This window comes from Musa acuminata, chromosome BXJ3-9 (assembly GCF_036884655.1).
Source record: "Musa acuminata AAA Group cultivar baxijiao chromosome BXJ3-9, Cavendish_Baxijiao_AAA, whole genome shotgun sequence".
In the NCBI taxonomy this organism is placed as follows: Eukaryota; Viridiplantae; Streptophyta; class Magnoliopsida; order Zingiberales; family Musaceae; genus Musa; species Musa acuminata.
Window position 1 is genome coordinate 904263 of NC_088357.1, and position 18652 is coordinate 922914.

At 38.5% G+C, this 18652-nt stretch overlaps 3 protein-coding genes across 4 annotated transcripts; 1 reads left to right on the top strand and 2 right to left on the bottom strand.

Annotated features, from left to right (window-relative positions):
• Positions 1 to 1354: 1354 nt before the first annotated feature.
• Positions 1355 to 2868, bottom strand: LOC135650034 (NAC domain-containing protein 83-like). Its single transcript, XM_065169101.1, has 3 exons — positions 2436 to 2868; positions 2032 to 2318; positions 1355 to 1790 (listed from the first exon to the last, which is right to left on the bottom strand). Exons 1-3 carry the CDS (start codon positions 2617 to 2619, stop codon positions 1602 to 1604), a joined length of 660 nt encoding a protein of 219 aa, XP_065025173.1. The 5' UTR covers positions 2620 to 2868; the 3' UTR covers positions 1355 to 1601.
• A 4677-nt stretch (positions 2869 to 7545) lies between these two features.
• LOC135648274 (serine/threonine-protein kinase PBS1-like) lies at positions 7546 to 13135 on the bottom strand. Of its 2 annotated transcripts, XM_065165762.1 has the most exons (6): positions 12689 to 12828; positions 12488 to 12542; positions 11952 to 12355; positions 11511 to 11700; positions 9736 to 10127; positions 7546 to 8407 (listed from the first exon to the last, which is right to left on the bottom strand). In XM_065165762.1, the coding sequence occupies exons 3-6, from the start codon at positions 12144 to 12146 to the stop codon at positions 7949 to 7951; spliced, it is 1236 nt and encodes a 411-aa protein (XP_065021834.1). In that variant the 5' UTR covers positions 12147 to 12355; positions 12488 to 12542; positions 12689 to 12828; the 3' UTR covers positions 7546 to 7948. The 2 variants fall into 2 exon arrangements, with proteins under 2 accessions (XP_065021834.1, XP_065021832.1); XM_065165760.1 differs by lacking the exon at positions 12488 to 12542 and having other exon boundaries at positions 11952 to 12157; positions 12689 to 13135.
• A 3698-nt stretch (positions 13136 to 16833) lies between these two features.
• Positions 16834 to 18362, top strand: LOC135648275 (leucine-rich repeat extensin-like protein 3). Its single transcript, XM_065165763.1, has 2 exons — positions 16834 to 17338; positions 17410 to 18362. The coding sequence occupies exons 1-2, from the start codon at positions 17176 to 17178 to the stop codon at positions 18177 to 18179; spliced, it is 933 nt and encodes a 310-aa protein (XP_065021835.1). The 5' UTR covers positions 16834 to 17175; the 3' UTR covers positions 18180 to 18362.
• Positions 18363 to 18652: the final 290 nt, after the last annotated feature.

An 18652-nucleotide genomic window follows, 5' to 3' on the forward strand; every position in this document is an offset into this window, starting at 1 on the left:
AAGCAGTTATGTCCGCATGTTATTTTAGAGATCTATACATGTTTTACTAAGCCAAGCTTTATGTGATCAGGCTAATTATATATACATATATATATATATATATTATGTCTCCTTCTTTGCTGTGCTAAGTTCCAAATGGTGGTTTCCCAACCACTTCACAATCACAATTTAATTATATTGATTTGGGCTAAAAGCAGATTTGAAGTGGTGAGTACGATTGCAGACATGCCGAGTTGTAATCGGCCGGGAACGATATTATAACGTAACGAGTATTTTTATAGTACCCGCCATAATTAATAAAGCTAAATCATTAAACCAAACTGCGTGGAATGTTCATTACAATCACATATTTCACTCTCATTATGTCTTAAGGTTGTACTCTGTGTCATGCTAGATCCAAATTATGAGCTGGATTAGACTCGTGACTAAATTATGAGCTTCCACCTTTTGCAGATTTGGAACTTTTATCCCCCACCGTCGATAATGCGATACTTCCTGGAAGCATTTGTATCGTGTGTTCCACAAGAATAATCCTTGTCTCGTATTAACTGGCGGTGGACACAACCTGTAGTTGGAAGCTTCATGAGCTTGATCGCTTCCAAGAGTTGCTAACCTACCCCCCGTGTACATATTCATATATTGTTTATAAGGATGATGTCAATAGTGAGAACTGACCAGAAAAATCTCATCTGGAAGAATGAAAACTTGAATTTAATGCTGGAAAGAAGTATAATCCTACCGTAGAAGAGTGGTTGCTAAGGTGGAGGTAATGTCAGAATCTGTGGGATCAGCTTTAGCTCGTCGGTTAATACCGTCCAAATGATTGTCCATTTCTGGGCCATGTCTTCGTCATGGACACCTCCAAAACTCTGGATGATTACAAGTAGCTGTGGAGTAGGAGAAAGTTAATTGCAAGTGGTCCGGGGAAGACGGTCTTTGCGGAATCAAGATGGACACATCGCACATCACCACTAATGGTCCTCAAATGCTTGATTCAAAGACGTAGATATCACTTGAAGATGGGATGGTTTGCGTTTGTGCATAGACGGACATTGTTCTTGGAGATGCCCTCGAAATGCTTGTTCATTAATTGCTTATGAAGTTGCAGTTTAATGAAATATTCTTTGGACTATGTGGTAGAGAGTCCCGATGACAGACAGCTTTGTGTTTGCATAAAGCATGGACAAGGGTATGCCATCCTTGATCAAGTAAGAACCGCAGCTTAAGAATGCATGGCCGCATCCATATCAGAGGTCAAACAAATGCTCTTCTCTGTTGCCAAGGCAAAATCTGGCTCAAAATATTCTTGGTGAAGATGATGTTTGTCAAGCGTATCCATATCAGAGGTAGGAAGTAAGGATAAAGGTCGGATTAATTATTGAACCATGTGTTTACAAGCAGGAAACTTTAGAGAGAAGATGCAGAGACTTCAAATCCTAGAGTTAAGCGCTCTTAGTGTATTCTCACTAGGTTTCCGATCAGGGAAAGAACATACAGACTAAACTTTGATACAGCAACGCGAAACAACTGATATAATTGGCCTCTATTCCTCAGGGAGATGAACTCATGATTTCTTCGAAGAGCTCAGCGACACAGCTCCTCTAAGGCGAAGAGGATGAGGATGGTGTCTGATCACTCTCTCTCTGCTGCATGAAATCAATGAAACCAGCGGCACTGCTTCTAATCTTGCCCTCGTCGCGGTCTTGTTCAATCTCATCGACCATGTTGGTGGTTCTTCTCTTCTTAAAAATGCGACAGAGCACCCAATCTTGGTTTGGAACCATCATACCCTGCATGATAGACAACATATTTGAAGAATTCAGCAAACAGTTCCATTTATCTCCGTCTGACGTAGTTTTTCTTCTCTGTTCTCCTGTTACTTGGTAGAAAGATAGAAGATGATGGTTTCACTCCGACGTCGGAATAAGATCAATGCTAATTTCGAATTTACAACGACTAGGATCGCACACGCACTTGCATAATCTTAAGTGAAGATTACTAAAAAGGCAACCGTTGGCATTAGAAACTCACATGAGTTGAGTTCTTCCTTTGCGGAAAGATCAAGGCTGGGTTATCAGAGCCGGCAAGGCTATACTCATGCATAATCCAATCAGTTCGAGAACCAGCAGGAAGTTTTCCTCTGTAAAAGATCAAAACCTTTTTGATCCCCACCACCTGGTTGCACCCGGAAGCTACGATCTGCTTATCCTTCCCTGTGGCCTTCCAGTAACCGGAGCTCGCCGCCCGGTTCGATCGCTTGCCATTAGGATACCTGGACTTTCTAAGGTTGAAGAAGTACCTCTCTCCTTGGCACGCACCTGCACGAGTATTTGGAGGAGCCATCACTTGGACTGAGCGGTAGAATCGAAGACGACTCCAAAATGACTTGTGATAGTAATTTGTATCATCAAATATGCACATAGTATCATACTAACCAGGTAAGTTCCACGGATCGTGCTTCCTGAGATCGATATCGGGAATGAAGAAAGCTGGCAATGGGCAGGAGAAGACCTTCCTCTTGAGGTACTGAACAACCAGCTCTTCATCGCTGGGGTGGAACCTAAACCCGGGGGGCAGCCTCAAAGCTCCATACCTTACAGGACTCGGCTTGTGATCCATTTGAGTGTGTTATGATCCGACTTCTCGAGATCACAGTCCCATGTTATGCTGCTTTATTTATCCTTCAGTTCAGAGGATGGAAGAAGAGAAGGATCGAAGGACAAGGAGGAGGAGTAGTGGTGATGAAGGGAGGAGATAAAAGGGAGAGTTCTTTATAGAAAAAGGTTGCGGAAAGAAGCCGACGACCACAGTAACGTGAAGCAGAAAACTCGAGCAGTCTGATGCAATGTAATGAGAAGGAAAACAATGTGCGGCGATAGGGATTGGGAGACTTATGCTTCGAAATTATTGAGCAGACTCCTGCGGTGCGAGTAATTCCATCACGATAAGCAACCGCACAAAAAACTAATATCGAACACTCGAGAGTTGGACACACTGGGAAGCTAATCTATTACTTGCACAGGCACATCAACGTTGGTATGAGTTGGCAGTGGGTCCTTCGTGTCTAACCCAATGGATATGCAGAACAAAAGGGGTTTCTCGTTGTGTGACTCGACATGATTGAGCTGAATTAACGTTGCTATTCTCTGTTAGAGAAATTACGTGATGCTTCACGAGAAAATTGTGTTGATCCTCGTCACTCTTGGATTACTTTCCTGCTGGCAATTGACGTCGGAGCGGCGGGAGGAGTAATTATTTTGAGTATACCGGAAATGCCCTAACCCTTTGGGTTGCCTATCCGTGGCATCGTGAAGGGCCAATTAGTCATTGCAGCACGGATAACTATACGATGTCATGCTTACGACTGCGAAGCGTATGCGCCACCGGTTGTGAGATGATTTGATTGACCTTCATATTTAGGATTATTACATACGTCTCCGCATGAGATAGGCGAAGGGGACATTTTGGACCTGAAAAATAATACATAATCCAAAATGCGACTGAGTGCGGTTTTGGTGTAGCTTTGTCCACATTATTTTAAGATGGAGTGTCTCAGTTGGGCTTACTCAAGCCAAATTGTTAGCTTAATGAATTCATTTCCACTTCCATTCTTAAGATGTAGGCGCCTTCTTTCCACTGTTTTATTCATATTATATGTATATGTTGTCCCTATATATTATTAACTTGGACACTAACGAACATCCTACCTATCTACTATATTATCTATAATTTTACAATCTCACATGAATATATTGGAGGGACATATTAGTTAATGTTTCAGATTTTTTGGAGCTAGAAATTAGTCACAATAGTTCTTTATTTCTCACTTCTCGCACAACGTGTTTTAGAGATACTATGTTAATGAACCGGGCCTGGTTCGAGCGAGCGTCGGTTAATTCAAGTGCCGGTTCGGCCGAGTTAGGTTGTTCGTACGGCCCAACCCGTTCCCACCAACCATAAATCTCCTCTTTTTGCAGCGGCCAACACGTTAGGATTTAAGGGGTTTTGGATTCCGCTCGTTGAGATCCCGCGAGGGTTTCCGCTCTTTTCGTTCTTTGTCTGTTTTCTTTTGGGGTTCGTAGGCGACGATGGATAATTCGTAGGAGTTGCAAGCGTTTCTCAAGGTTTGAAACATCTGCTCTTCGCTCTCTTATATTTGTTTCTTTTTCGTTTTTGTCGCTCTCTGACATCATGCTCACATGAATAATTTTTTTTACTTTGGCTATTTGGCTGTAACGAGGTGTATATTTTGACTTTGTTAAGATTTATTTATTTATTTATTTTCCTTTTATCTGGTTTGAGAGCATATGATGTGAGATGCTAGACTTTGCAATGGAAATATGCGATGCAACGTAGTTCGAGAAAGGTGTTTTACACGTGGACCAAGGAAGGATAGTTGGAAAAAGAAAAGAAAAAGAATTTTTTGGGGCTTATTGTGGGGTTGTGTATGTGGACTGTATGAGGCGCAAATTCAGGATTTTTTTGAATTGCATGTAATTTCGATTCCCTGAATACTTCTTCTAATGTTTTAAATTTAGACGATTGATTAGTGCTTCTGATCTGTTTGAGTCTTGTTGTTTCTCTGGATACATGTTAGATTCAAATTAAAGTTGATTTTTTTTTTTTTCACAATTATGGTTCAGGTTAAGTTCAAATTTGGCTCCGCTTTAGTTGCAATTCACCAATATGCATGTTCAGATAATACTGGAATAGGGACTTGTATTTAAATATAAATTCTGATATTATGGACCTTTTTTGGTTTTTGTGAATGAGAGTGAATAAATTGTGAGCCATTTCATGTTTGGAAACTCCTTTAACTTCAAATCTAGAAGCTTTCACAACATTTGATAATTCAGGTTATGGTGGGTTATAAACATTTACCTGATTATCATAAATTTTAGGTCTCCATTTGTGTTTTTTGATCCTTTCTTATTGCTCATGCAGTTTGATGACATTGCTTCACCATCTGTTTATTAGGTCAAATTTTCATTTGTTTGATTAAAATATTAAATAGCATACAATAATTGAACAATTTACTCTTCATGTTGATGCGACATTTTATTATGCTTTTTTCTATTGTTTTGAGATTTTCTGGTATCTATAATAATATTTTATGCCCTTTTTTGACAATAATTTAAATTTGGCCCCATGTGCTTCTTGATGTTTATTGAATATTGTGAATATATTCGTAATGTGATCGTGGTATGATCTGCTTTTTCTGATACACACGTTAGCTAAATTACCTGCCAGACAATAAGGGAAATTAACGTATGAATTTGCATTTATTTTTTATGAATTGGTAAGTAATTTTAAAAGCAATTTCCATGGTTCACCCGTTTCATCTTGATTTGGTTTACTGTAGCAAGAGGGTCAAAAAGCTATGATCGATCAGATGGTCGGGAAACTTACAGACCAATGTTGGGATAAATGCATCAGTCGGACTCCTGGCAGCAAGTTCAGCTCCAAAGATTCAGCTTGCCTTGGCAATTGTGCTCGGCGGTTCATGGACATGAGCATGTTCATCATGAAAAAGCTTCAGTCCATGCAGTAACTAATATGGGAACATGGAATTTATTCAATCTTTAGTATTACAAGTCAAGTGTCTATTAATCTATTTCATTACTGCATAGCTTTAGGCAAATTGCACTGTATTAACTCAGTGTACTGGTGAAGTTAATTATATTCTATTTATTCATTTTTGAATTGGGTGTGATGATCATTTGACACCTGAACTCATGGTGACTGAAGTTGTTCTTAGAACTGTTATGGAATTGGAATTTATGATTATCATTTTATCGACACTAGCGAGATGGGGAAGTGTAAATCTATTGGTACTATCAGAGTGAATCTGTTTAAGATTTTCTTTTGATGGTGCATCTGTTGGTCTTCATGCTACCTTAATGATTTTTCTGCAAATAATTACTTTGTAGACAAAAGCTCTATTATTAATCTTTTGCTCCCAATAAAGTCTTGGATGATTTGTAACATAATCCGTCCATATCAACATTATCCAATCATGTTGCAATGCATATGACCAACAAATGTTTCTCTCCTTAACTTGTGAATTGGAGGATTTGAAAGGTAGGAGTGTTGTGTGTTAGACTTGTTCCATAGGTCCTAAAAGAAATTTGCACCTAGGGGTTTTATAATAGGTTCTTGGTAATGGTAATGGAAGAGAGTAAGTGTTCATCAGAGATAGTTAGACGCTAGATAGGTTCTTGGTATCCAAGGTGGCATTTGATTGATATGGAATATGGACATGACGTTTGATTAACATGTTGAGCTAAGAGAGTATTCGATGTGAGGTTGGATCATCCACATGTCATCGTTTTAACATGATTAAATTTATGAATCCTCTTATTGAACTTTTTATTTTGGAGATTATTATTTACTATCTCGTTTTTAGTATTTATCATCTCATTTTTAAAAAATTTAAAGGGCAATGAGTGATGTCAAACAGCATCGAGCGATATTAACATCCACGATAGGAATCAAAGAGATGGCCAATGTCGACAATAAAAAGAGAGGTGTCAAAGGGGGCAACAAGAGACATTAGTTAACAAGGAGACGTAACAAGAATAGTATTGATAACGAGGATAAAATAAATTTTTTTGAGAGTGAAAAAAGAGATAAAATCAATAATATTAAAGTTATAAAATAGTAAAATAATATTTTTAATAATTTTTAATGAATTATCAATACTTGTCAATAATAATAATAAAGGGTTGCTTCTTTATTTTTCTTCCTAGTCAAATCTCTCTCCCTATATTTAAATAGCCATTTTGTTTTCCAAAGATTGATGACGTAGTTGGTGTAGACAACTCGGACACTACTACTCTTCCATCCTCATCAAAAAAAATAGTTATTGGTGCGAAGAGGTCTAGTAAATAGTTGTAGGAGTGGATGTGATGAAGACTGCTTTTTTCTTTATCTCAAGATGTTCTAAATGACTGCGTTGCAATTGTACACATTTGGTTTATTTTATTGTATCGATAAAATACTTTTTTATTCCACAAAATGCAACCAGAATCTATTTCAAAAGAGAACGAGTACAAAATTTGCCATCTATATCAGAGACAAGAACATTAAATCCTCCTTTCATAAAATACTTGTCCCAAAAATTGGTACCAAAGTTTACTCCCTGGTGGGTAGCTCTATTTTCTTCCCTATTGATATGTTGTATACTGATACTCAATGTTCTTGAACATATTTGTATGCATTCATAGGGGAAGCTGATGGTGATTGAGAATCTCCACCACAGACAAACACCATTAGCACAATCCAACCTTCATACCACCCATCATGGCCTTGCATGAACAATCCAATGACTGTTCCTGAAATTTGGAAGATGTCATTAAATTTTGGCCTTGCATGAAAACATATGGGCCCTCACTAGAGGTGTTTGGCACATTTAAGATCACCTCTTGGAATTCCATGAGTCACCATTTTGAACACTACTAGATATATTTTTCATAATGAAGGAAGACTTGTAGCAAACAGATCAGGCACCAGATGCTGATTAATAACTCATCAAAGCAAAAAATCTGAAGAGGCTACAATAAGAGGATTCCATTGACATCCTTGTAAAATTGAAGAATAAATTGACAAAGAATGGAAGTGGTCCTCATCTATTCCACATCTGAGGTTGAATTAGATACCAACCCATATTACTGCAACCGTGACGGCAAAACAGGATGATACATAGTTTCCTTCTACCTCATAAAATGTTCTCTTCTTGACATTTTACAACAAGCATGCCAGGTCCCTGCTCACCACTCACAACACCTACTTGCCGCAAACAGTAGTAAGTCGAGATTTTCCATCACTTCTTGCAAATGATAAAGGAACGAAAGATGCGTTCCAGGGAAGGACATGATGATCCGCAACTTCAACTCTTTTTATACACAAATGGGGAGTGAATCCCTGTCCAATCGCACTCGTGACATCATCAATTTCCCTCTGCATTGTCTTTAGCCTCTGTCTTCTCCCGCCAGTTCCTCCCCCACATCTTGGCCTCTGCCAAAGCTCGTTCCCGGTCAAAGTCCCTTCTCAAGGTTGCAGCTTTCTCCTTCAAAGTGTTTTCACAATTCATTTGCGAATTATGGTCAGACTCTCTGTTATTGTTAGATGGGTTTCTTCCACTTCCCTCATCTGCATTCTTATTTCTTCTTTCACCACCAGGTCTATTGTTATTTGTGGGAGATGCACCGGGATCATATGCTTGGGATGCCAAGTAAGACAGAGCAGTGACCACATCTGCAATAGCGGGACGGGAGGCAGCTTCTTCTTGGATGCACATGGATGCCACTGCAAGAGCTTGATAGAGACCACGCATGGGATATCGACCTTGTAGTCTTGGATCAGCCAGACTTGCCAGTTTTCTGCGGTCCTTGAACATAGGACTAGCCTGAAACAGATGCACGTATATGTGATATTTTGAAAATGAGTAGTTGTAGCAGCAGTCTCATATATATCTTGAACAATACGAGCAAACGGTTAAGTCAGATCACTGCAGTAATCAATCATAGGGTGGCATCATGGATGTATTCTACAAGTTGCCTAGTAGATTTATCCTCCCAAAGAACCATATACCCAAATTCAAGCCCATTTCTTGCCTTAATTCTTAAAAGAGTCTCCATAAAATATCACACTTCCAAGAATAGATTTCCTTATCACCCTTTTCGTGTGTGGAGAATGGAAAAACTGCTTTATATTTCATTGGATCTTTGGACTTTCTTTTCACTTTTCATGTCTTTGCATTCTGAAGTTAGACATTGGATTGTAAAGTCAGCCACCACATCTTTGTTTAGATTCTATTCTTGGTTATGCAGTTGCAGAAGGTTGCTTCCAAGATGTGCATAAACAGGCCACTCCACCTCCAAGAGAGTCATTTTTAAGGTTTTATGGTATCACCTGATAACCTAGTTTCTGATTTAACATCGGTAGAAATTGTGCATCAGATATATTGGTTTGTATCAAGTTGGAAAGTCACAAAGTTGAGTTTTCCATGGAAGTCCTCAAATATCAGATCTTCCATGAAGCCTTGCAACTTCTTACTTATGCCTTCTATATGTAGGTCATTTATAGATACAAAAGGCTTGGATAAGGAGCAGATATATATATATATATATATATATATATATATATATATAGAGAGAGAGAGAGAGAGAGAGAGAGAGAGAGAGAGAGAGAGAGAGAGAAAGAGAGAGAGAGAGAGAGAGGCAGTCAAATGTTATAACTAGAGAATCAGCTACAGTTTCTCTAATATTTTCTTAGATAATTCTTTGTAGCATTTGTTTCAATTGTAAATGACAAGTTCTTGTTAAACAACTAAATGACCGTTACAAGATTTACCACTAATTACAAAGCATTTCTTCCAGAAAGATTGAGAATGTAGAAAAAAAAAAGTGAAGATGTATTAACAATTCAAGCTTTATGGGGGAAAAAGTGAACTACTAGTTTCTTGTGAGAGCATTTCCCCAATCGGTCTAATGAAACTAAATTCTGTCAACCCCCTGTTGCATTACTGTCTCAGTTCTACCAGAAATCAACAGATGCAACCATTTGAAGCTGAACAGAAGTGTGCCAATACTTGATCCTTTTAGCTATATGCCAGACTGCTGTTTATGAAAATAAAAAATGGAAAGGCACTGAAGATAAGAACAGGACTAGTGTTTCCTTAAAAACAATAAGACATTATGATCATCCCTAAAAAAGTAAGTTGAGAAAGCTTACCCATGAAACGAGATTTTGTTCTGAATGTGATTTGGTGCTTTCAACAGCCTTCCGTCCGGTAATCAACTCTAATAGTACAACTCCAAAGCTGTAAACATCAGACTTAACTGTTAGTTGTCCGGTCATGGCATACTCTGGAGCACAATAGCCATAAGTTCCCATCACCCTTGTTGACACGTGAGATTTATCACCAACTGGACCAAGTTTTGCAAGTCCAAAATCGGAGAGCTTTGGGTGGAAGCCCTTATCTAATAGGATATTGGAGGATTTCAAGTCTCTATATATAACAGGAGGGTTGGCTTTGTCATGGAGGTACTCCAATCCCTTGGCTGCCCCAGCTGCAATCTTCATCCTTGTATTCCAGTCAAGTGGTTCCTTATCAGGTGGAAAGTCTGAAGATAAACAAAAAGGTAGGTTATTTATAACATCTCTACCTATCTAGTAAATCACTAAAAGCTAATCATCCAAAACTAAAAGATACAAAGTATTGTCCAGAAGCTCATATCTATCACTAAGATGGCTGAAAATTAATAACCTATTTAATCATCCGAGTATGTGGACGTATGCCTTCTGGTTTATGCACTTGCTGAACATACAGGTTGACTAGATTCCCATCCTAGTGACAGCCATACAAAGAAACCATAAACATTTGAAACAAAAATAGTTTTCCTAGGATTTCCATTATATGGCCAAACAAAAAATCAACTAGCGTTTAACAAGTAATTAGTGAGTATTTAAAATGATAATTGAAGTGAGTATTTAGAACATTGATTGTGTTGGTGACAAAGAAAATGGTTGCACATAAAAACACCATGCAGGTGTGAGAAATGAGTGGGAAAAGCAAATGAAGGTTGATGTTCAAAATTTGTAAAAAAAATGTACAAATGCGCCTTGTGTGGTTTCGTGTTGAAAGTGGCCAACTATGAAAATTTTTTGCTAACACTTGGAAGGTTGCAACAGGCATGCATATGAAGGTAGAAAGTATGAAGGTAGAAAGTCCAACTCTTCCCTTTATCCCATAGTATGGCTACCAGGTTTGCACTTGAGAAACTTGTGATATCTGTAATTGACGGGCCTCGACTTTCTCTGCAAATAGCTTGTTGGTTTGTAATTAAATAGAACAATTTTTACAACATAATAATATGAAAAAAATGATTTGTGTTTCTTGTGAATATTTATTATTTTTCCCATCACCAAACCTTTTTACCTTATACAAATTATTGCTGAATGCTAAATTCTTTTGACTATCATATAGCCTACAGATAATACAAAGTTGATTTGCATGGAAGATTATGAATCTTTATAGATGTTCATGGGAAAGGTGAACACACATGGAAAATACAGTTATTATGCAGATAATTGGCATCCCCCACACGAATGAGGACCATCGATAAACAAAGAAAATGTTAATTAACTCAAGAAGCTTATAAAAAGGACCAAGAATCTCAGCAGACTAGGAGTAATTTCACATAATATCTCCTGATGCTATAAGCCATTTTGACTATTTTGATTTCTTTTCCAAGGTAACCTTGAGCTCTTTGAAAGGAACAAGAATGAGCCCAACCACGAATTTTGAAATTTCATACTTAATTGAATGTCACATGGCTCTAGCTAGCTTTGGGTTCACACAAAGAAGAAAAAAATAACAAACACAGAGGGGATTCTGCATAAGAATGTCATGATTGATTTAGCAAAAATAAATCTAAATAAGGAACATTGTACTGAAAAAAACAGAAGAACCATATCTTGTGATGGACTACCATGTAAACTCATACCATGTAGATGATCTTCCAATGATCCCAAGGGCATATACTCATAGACAAGAAGGCGTTGGTCTCCATCAGCACAATAACCAATTAGATTCACGAGGTTGGGATGATGCAACAGGCTAAGCATGAGGACCTCCACTAGGAACTCCCTGTTGCCTTGGAGTCCATTCCTGTCAAGCTGTTTTACAGCCACAACCTGCAGGCACATACAGACATTCATCCCCATAAATATGAAGATACAGGTCCAATCACCAAGTGTAAGAAACGTTAGCTTTATGCAGTTAAAAATTCATATTTCATGATTTTTCTCGTTCTGAGCATTGCAAGAATTCCAACTTCAAAACTTCAGTGAGGCTTTACATACGCTGATGAAACTTTAGTCAATCCTCAAGCATGAAGCAAAAACTGATTGACCACACAAAAAAGACTATACACTTGAAAAACTACCTGACCGGTAGTCTCCAGACGACCTCTGTAGACACGTCCAAACCCTCCTTCCCCGAGCAAAGACTCTGTTCTGAAATTACTGGTCGCAGCCGATAGCTCCGAAAAGGTGAAAGTCTGTGCCGAAATAGAAAAATCAGACCCCTCTATTGCGCCCAATGATTCCCTTTTTGTACTCAAATCTCTGGCGGTTTTCATTCTATCATCTCCTGCAAATTCATGAAACAGCGTGTCAAAGTTGAATAGGAGGATTTTTAGGTAAGACAAGAGATCATAGTCACAGAGTCAATCTGTAGAATAGCATCTCAGCAACGTTCATCATTTGATCGAATGCAACTCAATGAACTTGGGAATTGATCAGATTCAAATGAACAAAAGTCTCCAAGGTACCCTTGAACCCAATTAAACTGTAGAATAGCATCTGAGAGTTAGATGAGTCCAAAAAGATGTGGCAAGATTGATCTCATATGGTCTGAGATAGTGCTACCAAAAGTTCAAGTTTCCATCTTTACACATAAAGCAGCAAACGCGCATCGCACCTTATTCTTTCCTTTGATCTTCGAGCTAAAAAATAGGCATAGACACTGACTTCAACTAAAACACGAGAGACGAGAAAGCATTCGTGTGTTAGTCGTGTTTCTTAGCATCAAGCAAAGAAATCAAAAGATAATACGGAATTCAAAGCTCATCAGCTACGGATCCCATCCCCCGATCATCGAATCGCAGAAGCTCAAGCTTACCAGAAGACAACTTCTCGACTCGAGGCGCCACCATCGGCCGCTCCTCTCTCGTGCGATCGCACTCGTTCCCATGGCTGAGCTGCGCTTCCTCCTCCGACTCGAAGCAGGGGAAGCAACCCATATCGCCAAAGATTCAAACTTGCTCAACGATGACCGCAAAAGATGGGATTTTTCATCGAGATCACTCGACCACTGCTCTATTTCGACGCAATCACCGCATCAAATGTTTCGGTGGCAGATCCAATCAGACGTGATCCGGAGAAAGGAGGAGTTAACCATGGGGAGAAGAGGCATGAAATGATAGAGTGGGGAGTGGGGAGGTGCGGAAGCCGCCCAAAGCTTCGGCTGCATCCGCAGGTACTCATTGCCATTGTTAATATAATGGATCAGCTTTTGGTGGCTGGTGATATGGAAAGCGGATGTGGATTGGAAATGGGGGATGTCGATTCCTTCCATTGTCTCCTTCCTGTCTCAGATCATTTTTAGAGAGAGTGGTCAATCTATCATTCCTCTGACGTTGACACCCCCTCCTCGCCCTCCTATTTCTTGCCTTCCTTCCTTCCTTACTTCCTTCCTTCCTTTTCCAACATATTTCTTACTAATATTTATACTATTAAATAATTATCCTTTAAATATTTTATGAATTAGATTTTCAAACATATTTCATATATATATATATATATATATATATATATATATATATATAGTTATTGATTTTTATTTATTTCTTTAAATTTAAGTTTAGTAGGCATATCTTGTAAAATTCACAAAGCTAACATACATATCCTCGAAATCGATGTCCCTCATTTATTATTGCAAGCTCTATTATCATATAAGAATTTTAAAGGTTTTCTTAATGTATTTGTATATTTTAAATATTTTTATTCAAATTAGTAAGCAATAGCGACGGCTAATAATTGTTAAAGTGAGTTTTCTTTGGATAATTGAAAACACCTATTCATAAATTATTTTCTGACTTGCCTCCTTTCCAACATAAAATTAGTGTATGCTTAAACTAATATATTGTGTAACCAAATATCAGTATATGATAATAGAAAGTAAAATATTTAATAATATCAGTATAAAATATAAAATCATAGTAGCCATAAATAATATATTATATAAAATAATAACACAAAATAAAAAGTATCATTTAAGATAATAAACAAGGTTTAGATGGTTTATTTTAATTCAATGCTGATTTAGATGAATCATCATATGCATATTAAAAAAAATTAGATTATATTTGAACTAATCATAAATGTTACCCTTCATATATAGAGAGAGAGATATGTGCTAAGCCTAAATTAAGAGATTAAATATGATTGGTTTCCAAAGAATATATAATATTATTTTTTTGCTTCATATAGTAAGTTTCAGGTAGAAAACTTACTTTTGTGTTCTCAAAGGATAAACGATAAAAACGGATTTTGATCATAAAATTTTATCGGATAAAATATTATTATTTTCACTTTCTAGAAGAGAAGATGGTAGAGATGATTGAGGTGGTTGATGACAAAAGCGTCTATAGTCCTCATAGAGTATGATAAAAGGGACTGGAAAACGAAAAGAATCTTCGAGTTTAAGTTATATTTTGGATCATAAATTGGGAATGTAGAGCTATCATACTCTGTTGATGGTTGGATTAAGATCAATTGCTTTTAAGGAAGGAAGGAAGAAGAACATGAGACGGAGACTTGTGTGTATCCAAGAAGTAGTATATATATGGATGGAGATGCATTAATGCTTTCCATCGGTTTCAGAGAGTTATGAGTTACTAAACCTCGCAAAACAAGGAGACGGGGAGACAACACGAAGGCCCACCCCACCCAACCTTCCCCCATTCATCCTTACCATGCTAAAGACAGGCAAAAGATGGGCATCATTCCATATCCACAAGTTGTTTCGTTGTTGCTACAAAGACATGCAGCCGACTAGCAATGAAGGATTTGCTGGATATATTGAATCTTGCCATGTCCAGAGAGCTTTAGAAACCGTCAGCCAGAAGCAAAGTTTTCTTTTCCTAGGATTCCATTTTGCTATCATCTTTACCATCTGAACTTTCTTCTTTCTTTGGTAAAGATGTACGATAAAGTTGTTTGACATTTGCTCCTACACTTTACTATTAACTATCAGCTAACATAGTTGGCATCCGACAGTAAAATCTTAGATGTAGATTTATCGGATGAGATTTGAAACCCTGTGTCTTTTTTGTAAGTAGGTAAATATATCTCATATACTACACTAAACTGTTCCTTCATCTTCTATCGACAAGTTGTACATAATATCCAGATTCCACATGGAAGCCGAATTGTTTGTAGCAGTTGTTGGCATCCATCCCAACTCTGAGAATTGAGGCCACCTGCTCTGTTCTGCTCTGCTCTGCTCTGCTGCAACCTTTGAGTAAGGACGAGGAAAACATAAAGGTGTAGCTTTCGGGAGCTCGGCACGTGCACACGTGTGCCAGCATGCGTGTAAAGATGAAAGCTTGACGTGGTGTCGATGCAAAGAGACCGGCGCCGAATCATTTCGGCTTTGGCATCTCTTCTTCCTTTGGGTCGTATTGGCGTCGTGTCATTCTTTGCACGACGGAGAAGACTGCGCACTTGTCGTTCCTCTTCTTTTAGTGTCAATCAAACCCGTAAAGCACGAGCGGAAACACGCTCGACTCTATATCATGTCAGGGCTTGGCGTTGATGATCGACGGCTTCAATCATCGACAGCTTGAAATCAATTCGAGTCCACCGTCCCATCTCATCATACATTTAGGTCGAGAGAGAGAGAGAAAAGAAAATTTTTTTTGGAAGATTTCATAAGAATATATATATATATATATATATATATATATATATATATATATATATATATATATATATATATAAGATAGTAGAACAGAAAATTCATCGAAAACATATGATAAAATTGAAATGATAAAGAGAAAATTAGTATAATCACATAAATCAAAAAATGATTGATTTTATGATTGTGTTAATATTTACTCTTTTAGGATTATAAGTGATTATTAATAATTTTTTAGTTGATTTTAGGTTTAATGAAATCATCGAGTGACGTATTGAATGATTATAATCTGTATAGATTTTATCGATGTAAATAATAATTTAATATTTTTAATATCTTCAAATGTTATATCTTGGATGGGTTTTGATCGTGGAGGAACAATAATTTTTTTATTTAAGATAGATTCACACGAATATTATTTTGGTGGTGTGATAGAGGTGGCACATGTATATACTCTATATTTAAATTATTTCAAATAATTTAAAGAACATGTAGGAAATTTTTTTTGTAAGGAGATTGTATGATCGTCGAAGCTAAGCAGGAGGTTAATTTATGAGATGTAATATGGAATCATTAATCAATTATAAAAGAATTTGTTGAATTATTGAATGATATAATTGTCACACATAAACTAATAATAATGAGTTTAGCTCATAACATAACTAGACATCCAAGATGATATCGATTAAGCCAGTGCTAAGACATGAATGATATCATTTTTATGTTCCACATTGAGAAAAATTTCTCATACGCCTTGTTTGCTAACTTTCTCGATAAGCCTGAAAATTATTTTTTTATTTCGATCTATATTTTTTGTATATTAATATTATTTATACAAATACACCATAAAGACTTAATAAACATTCCATTTGAACTGACAAGAGCTTTGGTTGTATGAGAGATATTTGTTTATTGAAAAAAAATAAAATGTTATATTGAGACATTAATACTCATATTTAATGTGTTATCTCTTGTCTTGATTGTGATGTGATGGATTCCTCTAATGAGATGTACGTACCACTCACAAAGTAGTAAACGATGCGACTCGAGCTGAAGGCTGCACCATTAGAGATGGGCTCTCAATGAACGGCACAACACAAAGGGGAACCATCAGCCCAAAGATTACTACATCCACAATCTCAAGAAGCTTTTATCGAGACATACCTTATTAATCCCTATTTAGGAAGAAGAATTCATGTCACGATGAGTCATTTGATTTCATCCAAAAATAATCTTTTCCTATCAAACAAACATATCTAACAAACATATCAAAATGTTGACTATCAAACAAACATATCTAACATTAGAATAGCTGAAATATAATAAATAAAAAAATAATTAAAGTACAAAGCAAATAGACAAACGGATGGAGGAGAAGGCGAAGGACAACTCACAGTGCAAACGCTGTTACACGTCGAGGAGCTCTTGTTGCAAATGGCATATCCCCATCTTCTATTTTGTCACCCATGGCGTCCGGTAGCCCGCTTTGCCCGTCCACGCACTGCCCACCGAGCGACGCAGACCACCCGTGACAGGCGTCCCCCTCTTTGATATCCCTCATAAAAGGCCGAAAAGGACCTTCACATGTCTTTGTCACATGTCTTTATCGTTTCCTCCCGGCATCCGCGAGCAGAGTCTCCTAAAAGGCCACCATCAAATCTCCGGCGTTCCCTCCTACCTCTCTCACCATGAATTCTACCGCTTTCGTCCTTGTGTTAGCGCTCCTTCTCGCCACATCCCTATGCCTGGAAGCTGATCCGAGTCCCATCTCTAATGTCACCGTGATGGGCACCGTCTTCTGCGACGCCTGCGCCAACAATGTCTTCTCCGAGCACAGCTACTTCTTAGCAGGTAAAAAGAACTCCGAGGCTACACCGTCACCGCGTTATTTTCCTCCGACTGAGAGTGTAGTGCGCTTTCAGGTGTCCGAGTAAGAGTGCAGTGCATGTTGAGAGTGACGAATTCCACGTCCAGGGAGGAGATGTCGATCACGGTGGACAGAACGACGGACAAGTTCGGGGTGTACAAGCTCGACATCCCGCCGGTGGACGGGTTCGAGTGCAGGGAGGGCGTGGTGATGGACTCCTGCTGTCGAGCGAGCCTGCTCGGGAGTCCGTCTTCTCTGTGCGATGTCCCCGGCTTGAATAGCTCCACCGGGCATGTGGCGGTCAGAGGTGGGGAAGGCAAGCGCTGCCTCTACAATCTGAACGCGCTCAACTACAGGCCATCGAAGAAGGACGCCAACCTGTGCGGCACCGGTAGCGGGCACTACTTACCTGCCTCTGTGAACTCCTCTTTGTTCCTCTGGCCGCCTTCGCCTCCGTCTGGGTTCCCCTGGCCGTCGCCTATGCCTTACCCGTTTCCACCCCTGCCATTCCAAACTCCGCCACCGCCATCTCTCCCTTGGCCGTTCCCTCCTCTGTTTCCGACCCCACGAACACCAACTTTTCCTTTGCCCTTCCCCCCAGCACCGAACCGACCGCCATCGCTGCCTCCAATACCACCTATTTTTCCTTCACCAACGCCGACGTCTCCATTCCCTTTTCGATTCCCACCCTTCCCTCCCTTTACTCCAATGCCACCTCTGTTTATGCCACCTTCTCTTCCTCCACCTGGATCTTTTCCTTTCCCATTTCCTCCATTCCCTCCTACTACCACAACCTCTGGAGCGCCTTCCTCATCTTCTCCCTAAGAGATCCAAGAACATGGTCCTCCTCCGGACAGCCATGAGACCGACATCCATATATAATTCACCTTTATTGGCATAAAAGCTATTAAACCCCACTTATTGTGATCGATGTAAAAGTATTGTTTATATTGTCAAAATTATGCAAACACTACATATGACATGAAAGTTTTAGATCTCGCTGTTCGATTTGATTTCTTTTTAATGGTGGAAAAAAGCACTGAGTATGCTGCATTGGAAACTTCATTCATATTGACGGCTAGATGATGAGCGTATACGGCACTCATACAAGCTAGCTTGTTCTCATGTAAATATTATCCATATAATTAAGTATGCATATCGTATAGAAGAAGTGTATCAATAATAACCTAATCGGTCCATCTGGTTCTAATAACTGTGGGATCAACTACAGCTTAATTTTAAATTGCAAGCAATTTTTGCGTGCTCACAGATGCTTCAATATTCTAAATCATGCATCA

What these genes read in the sequence shown, in the direction of transcription:
- LOC135650034 (XM_065169101.1), bottom strand. Translation starts at nt 2,619, where the DNA reads ATGGATCACAAGCCGAGTCCTGTAAGGTATGGAGCTTTGAGGCTGCCC. An exon ending in CGATCCGTGGAACTTACCTG is followed by an intron (nt 2,319 to 2,435) that starts GTTAGTATGATA and finishes ATACTCGTGCAG; the next exon opens with GTGCGTGCCAAGGAGAGAGG. An exon ending in AAAGGAAGAACTCAACTCAT is followed by an intron (nt 1,791 to 2,031) that starts GTGAGTTTCTAA and finishes TCTATCATGCAG; the next exon opens with GGTATGATGGTTCCAAACCA.
- LOC135648274 (XM_065165760.1), bottom strand. Translation starts at nt 12,809, where the DNA reads ATGGGTTGCTTCCCCTGCTTCGAGTCGGAGGAGGAAGCGCAGCTCAGC. An exon ending in AGTCGAGAAGTTGTCTTCTG is followed by an intron (nt 12,158 to 12,688) that starts GTAAGCTTGAGC and finishes ATGAATTTGCAG; the next exon opens with GAGATGATAGAATGAAAACC. An exon ending in GTCTGGAGACTACCGGTCAG is followed by an intron (nt 11,701 to 11,951) that starts GTAGTTTTTCAA and finishes ATGTGCCTGCAG; the next exon opens with GTTGTGGCTGTAAAACAGCT.
- LOC135648275 (XM_065165763.1), top strand. Translation starts at nt 17,176, where the DNA reads ATGAATTCTACCGCTTTCGTCCTTGTGTTAGCGCTCCTTCTCGCCACA. An exon ending in GCACAGCTACTTCTTAGCAG is followed by an intron (nt 17,339 to 17,409) that starts GTAAAAAGAACT and finishes GTGCGCTTTCAG; the next exon opens with GTGTCCGAGTAAGAGTGCAG.